We start from the raw sequence: 6,000 nt of genomic DNA on the forward strand, positions 1-6,000 counted from the left end.
AACCGTGGGAAGGAGTCTTGAACTAGACAAAAAATATATGATTATCAAATAAGTGTGGCTAAAACATTGCCAGTGCCTGTCAGCACCTCGAAAGGAAAGAAGCGTGTTTGCCTACATAAATCACTTTGCAAATAGAAGAAATAACGACAAGATAAAAAAGATTATTTAGTTAATTGGCACGGATTAAATAATGCCCCAAGTTTGATAATACCCCCATAAAATGTACTAAAATCAAATTAAAATAACCTGATAATTAATAAAAAAATCTGATAATGGAACTAAGTCGATTTATTCTATTTTGGTAACCAAATTGATGCATTTAGGCTGCAGACAAACATATTATTATTATTAACCCCCAAGCTTGCATAGCAAACCCAGCACAAACAGTCATAGCTAAATAATCGAATGAAGAAGCCAAAGAAGAAGGAACTGTCCGTGCTGATCAGTATTAGCCTCCAAATCTTCAATACAGCCTTCCGGATCCACAAAAGGTGGAAAATATCTGGTTCGCCCAGTTCTCATTTGTCAGCCTCCTACTGTCGCTCATCGCACGTCATTTGTTTTCGGAAGGGTTTTACATGATTAAGATTTTTTCATTGATAATATGATCAGACAAACATAGGTAAAAGATAGTTTATTTATGATACGTATTTAAAAATAAACAAAACAAAAGGCAATCAGGGACGATCCGCAGATAGAATTGAGAAACTGTTCCCCCTGAGAACGGCTATTGAGACACGCTCAAAGAGCCGGCTAAGCTCTAGGGGGTTGTTTCTAATTCTTCCGAGGTGGCGGCCTCTCTTGGTGAGAAAACAAAGAGTTGATGGTCGAAGCGTTTATATATAATAGTTCTAATAAATTTTTTGTCCTATTTAAATAATTAGATAAATATATATCACGTGATGGGCATTAGATACTACACCGCACGTTTATTCAATAATTTTCTGAGAAATCTCTCCAATGATTCCCGAGCAATTGTTTACCATTCGAGAGGTGACCCCATCAAAGTTACTCAAATCGATAAAATAACTCTTCCACAAATTGCTCCTGATGAACTCCGTCTGAGAGTGTTGATGGCACCAATCAACCCCTCGGATATAAACATGATTCAGGGACGCTACGGATATCTTCCCTCCCTTCCGGCGGTGGGCGGAAATGAGTGTGTTGCCGAGATCCAACAGATTGGATCGAATGTAAAAAATTTTAAAATCGGAGACCGAGTCTTTCCTGCTGAGCCAGGGAATGGGACGTGGTGTGAAAATTGTAATGTAAAGGCCAATGAAATGATCAAACTTCCTGTCGACGTTCCTTCTGTAGTTGGGGCGTCTATTGTTGTGAATCCATGCAGTGCGTATAGAATGGTCAAGGACTACGGAGCACAACCAGGGGACTATATCATCCAAAATGGAGCAACCTCCGGAGTGGGAGAGGCTGTTATTCAGTTTGCCAAGATATTCGGAATTCGAACCATTAATGTTGTCCGAGAATCCACTTCTGATGACATTAAGCAGTATCTAACTGATTTGGGTGCCGATTATGTAATCACCGACAAGTTTCTCCAGTCGGCAAGTATGAAGAATCTTATCAAAGATGTTGGAGCACCCAAATTGGCCCTGAATTGTGTCGGGGGGCAGTCGGCCACTGAATTGTTTCGTAATTTGGGTCAAGATGGAGTTATGGTCACTTTTGGTGCCATGGCACGGGATCCTCCAAAAATTCCAATGGGGAAATTCATCTTTCTCAATTTGAAGATTGTCGGCTTTTGGCTGACTCAGTGGAAAGCCAAGAATTCAAATAACGAGGCTTATCAGCTTATGTTAGATGATATTTTCAAGTTCTCCGTTGAAGGCAAGTTCAAGGCTCCTAGATTTAAGTTTTTCGATTTCGACGATTTCAAGACTCCTCTTGAGCAGATTGCAGCTCCTGGCGTCTCTAAAGGCAAGTCTATGCTTGTCATGGATCGTTCGTACATTTAGAATTGTTTCTTTTTTACGGACTTTTTGTTTTTATTTTTTAGATATTGAAAATTAAATGGGTTTCTCTTATTTATAAATGAACAAAAATAATTAGTTTTATAAAAAAATTATGTCGTTTATAGCTAATATAATTGATTCGATTTTTGATTTCTAAAATTTTGGTCTGAAGTTTTCTTTGATTTTATTTGGTCAGCTTTGATCAATCTTTTCAATGTTTATTATAAACGAGTGTCGATAACCCTGAAAGTTGCAATCACCATTGTTAAATTTTTGGAACCACTGTGAAAAAATGTATTTTAGTCGATTTTAAATAATAGATATTATTGAAGGTTCCATGCATCGAATATGCAAACCAGATTGACAAGTGACGCCGTCATCAGTGAGTGATCTCACTGAGGAACCTGATGTCTTCATCGGCCACACTACAAAAAAAGGGGGACAGGATGGACCAGAGACATGTGTCTTCGTTTGGATTAGTTAGTTTGTTGGTAACATTTTCTCATTCTGTCTTGGTCTTTATAAAAAAAATAAAAAAATGAAAAATAAAGTGTGGCCGGCCTAAGCGAGATGTCAACATGTCGTTTACAACTTGCGGTAGGGCTATTTACGATATTGATATTATGTCACATGGGTGATCAGACCCCTATGGGCAACCTGGCCTTTACGTGTTTCCATGGCAACTACATAGCAAATATTTACTAAAAGGCCAACTAAAATAAAGGCAATCGATCCGAACTAATGATTGAACTTTAAATTTTTGAGAAAATGATGTTTTATATTTGAACCATGCTTGCTTTAAAATAATAAAATTCTTTACAACATTAGCAAATTATAACGTGAATTATTTTTATTTTTGATAATATAAATTGCAACATTAGCAAATTATAATTTACATCAAATTTTTTGCAAAGTTTGTAACAACTTTAACTCTAACCTTAACCCAAACCCTAACGTTGGCAAGTGCCAACATAAATATTCAAAATCTAAACCTAACCTTAACCCAAACCCTAACGTTGGCAAGTGACAACATAAAATTCAAAATCTAAACCCTAACCTTAACCCAAACCCTAACGTTGGCAGTGACAACATAAATATTCAAAATCTAACCCTGACCTTAACCCAAACCCTAACTCGAAATTAAATGATGTTTCTGCTGACGATTCTTCAGACATTTTTTACAAAAATTGGAAGCCTTTTTGGCCAACCGGTGTTTGCTTCGAGCATTCATATCCTCCGGGAATATCCCGATTAACGCTTCCTTAATTTGATTGTATTCGTTAATATTTCTGACGTAACCCTTAAACCCAGACATCACAAAGTGTGAGTAACCACGCTGTTAAAATTAATATACTTTTGGGTAAGCCATTTTTAAAAGATAATTCAAATGTAATTTTAAATTAGAATAATTGATTAATCTACACTCTTCCATATATAAATTGCTATATTCAATATTTAATACCTTCTGCGGTTTCCATAGAAACACGTAAAAGGACTGGCTGCCCATAGCGACATAGTCGCCCATGTGACATATTAATACCTGTTCCAATTTTAAACTGGAAAAATATTAGAATTGAATTATTATGCCATATCTTCGATCATTACTAAAAAATTTTAAATTGATTACCTAAATTTCATTATTATTTCATTTATTTTCAATACAATCATAAGCTTTTCTCAAATTCACTCCAAGAGAAAAACATAGAGACTGCTAATCGCCAAAATTTTCATGTGTTTCAATTATTATTTTTTGTATCGTCACAGTATTTGCGATATATTGTTTTTCAGTCATCTAAAACAATTTTCGATGTATTTTGACGAAAAATTTTTTATATGCAACATTGACTTTCGTAATTACAAATTATAAGTTTGTATGTGACATTTTAAGGAGGTATTTTGGTCTTGACATCCAATATTTCGCTGTGGACGTTCTAATTCTTTCATTGTCTTACTTATTTTTGGAAATTTTACATATAGTGGATAATAAAAAATCTTTCTTTTAATTTACAAAAATTTTGGGAAAACTTCTAAAGAATGGTTCTGTTCATTATCTGAGAGACCGCTTGATGGTGCCTTTTTAATCTATTAAAATAATATTTTTTTAATTCTCAAATAAAAAATTTTGCGATCAAAAAATTAAGAATTTAAAGCCACGGATGAACGTTCCATTTATTATTTTTAGTGTAAATAAGAAATCCTTTGATAGTAAAAAACATGTACGCCCAATTTTTTACCATCTTTATCTATTTATATTAAATTGTGTCTTTACCCTTTTACTTCCTCTGGCAAATCTGAGACATAAGTTATCTTTGGTGATACAAATTTTTCGAATTTCCTCAAAAGTGTAATTCCAAAGAATCATCTCGTTGTTTAATTTAAATGAAATTCCATTATTTCGACTAACCACAAGCCTTCCAACTCTATTCTCAGTCCAAATTTCTATTCGTGAATATAACCAATAAATCTACCCCAGCAATAAGAATATTCCATATTTATAGCCCCAGTAACCGCCTTTATAAAACCAGAAATTATTTGTTTTTTCTCATTCGCATCGATCGCTAGTAATTCGGTGCGCTTTATTCCCAAGATTGAAGCTTGCTTCATCACAATGCACAAAGAGCTAGACCGTTTAGATGTTAAACTGAATTTGTAATTGTGAATATACCTGCAATTGATAACAGAGTTACAATTTGTAATCTCATTTGATAAATCTTCAATCTTATGAATGTTGTCGTTAACGTAAACATTTTTATCTGTGACCACAAAAGAAACAGGTTTCTTAACCACTCCAGCGGGGGTGGCCACTTTCATGTAAAGCCACGTGAGAATATATATTGAAGAGTTGTGAGATAATTGGTTTTTTGAAGACTCGATGGAACATATTTTATTATAGAGTTGTGTTTTCGAAGACTCAAAAATGATTCCATGTACCCATTTCGTACAAACTATGGCAAAAGGAAATTTTATCGTAAGATTTTTTTTTGATTGGGAACTTTCAATAACCAAAACGTTGTCGTGATGGTCAATCACTCGGCACCCAGATAAAGATATTGAAAATTCATTATTTTTCGCGACTGGAAATTGAGATAAATTCCAGAACAAAACGTTGAAAGCGCGATTTCTTTTTTCCCAGTTCAAATATCTTATGCTCATCACATCAATAATCACAAATGTTTTGCAAGCTTTAATGCAGGAAACGGCATCACTGTGGATGCTGTCCTCGATATTGTTTCCATTTACGGAAAGAATCACATCACCAACTTGTAGTTCTCCTTTTTTTGCAAAGACGCTATTTTTGAAAATTTGGGTGACGATGAGCGGGAAATTTGATTTCGAGCCTCCCTTCACGACAATTCCCAATCCATAAAATTTGTCAGGGATAGCGTAAATTTTGCGAATAATAGGTCTGCTCTTTTTGCAAGTCCATTGTAGAGATAATGTCGAATCATGTAACTCGGCATAAGAAATTGTCGACTTTGGAAACGCAGACACGATAACTTTACTTTTTAGACAAGTCATGTTTTACGATAAAATTCAACAGACGCATTTAAATATGCGAAAAATTAAATCAATGGCGATTAACATTGAATAACGTTTTTCATCTAAAGAATGTGATTAGAGAATTACAACAGAACATTAATGGGAATCATGATTCTTTAGAACTGCGACATTATTTTTAAACTCGACATTTTTTGATTTTACAATCAATTACCTTTATAATAACCACAAATAATTTAGTGAGACCATTTACTACATTTTAAATACAATTTATTGATCAAAGAGTATTTATAGCAATCTTTCAAGGTAACTCGCTTGCTATCCGCGGTGTGGCCACTGGCGAATCCTAATTTCGATAAACACACTTCAATAAAACAGAACCTACATCAGTATAAATTACAATTTTTAAATTACGAAATAGTTTGTAGACGATATTTATCACGTGATTTTGAAATTAATGAAATAATCTCGAAAAGCTCATATTTTTCTTATTTTATTAGATAATAGTTCCTACCATTTGATCAGGCTC

The 6,000-nt window shown here is 34.2% G+C and overlaps 2 protein-coding genes across 2 annotated transcripts; one reads left to right on the plus strand and one right to left on the minus strand.

Annotated features, from left to right (window-relative positions):
- Positions 1 to 902: 902 nt before the first annotated feature.
- LOC115230697 (enoyl-[acyl-carrier-protein] reductase, mitochondrial-like) lies at positions 903 to 1,976 on the plus strand. Its single transcript, XM_036499768.1, has one exon. It carries the CDS (start codon positions 903 to 905, stop codon positions 1,974 to 1,976), a length of 1,074 nt encoding a protein of 357 aa, XP_036355661.1.
- A 2,436-nt stretch (positions 1,977 to 4,412) lies between these two features.
- LOC115230698 (beta-1-syntrophin-like) lies at positions 4,413 to 5,492 on the minus strand. Its single transcript, XM_029800834.1, has one exon. The coding sequence runs from the start codon at positions 5,490 to 5,492 to the stop codon at positions 4,413 to 4,415; it is 1,080 nt and encodes a 359-aa protein (XP_029656694.1).
- Positions 5,493 to 6,000: the final 508 nt, after the last annotated feature.

Source organism: Octopus sinensis, unplaced genomic scaffold, assembly GCF_006345805.1.
Source record: "Octopus sinensis unplaced genomic scaffold, ASM634580v1 Contig16149, whole genome shotgun sequence".
Classification (NCBI taxonomy): domain Eukaryota; kingdom Metazoa; phylum Mollusca; class Cephalopoda; order Octopoda; family Octopodidae; genus Octopus; species Octopus sinensis.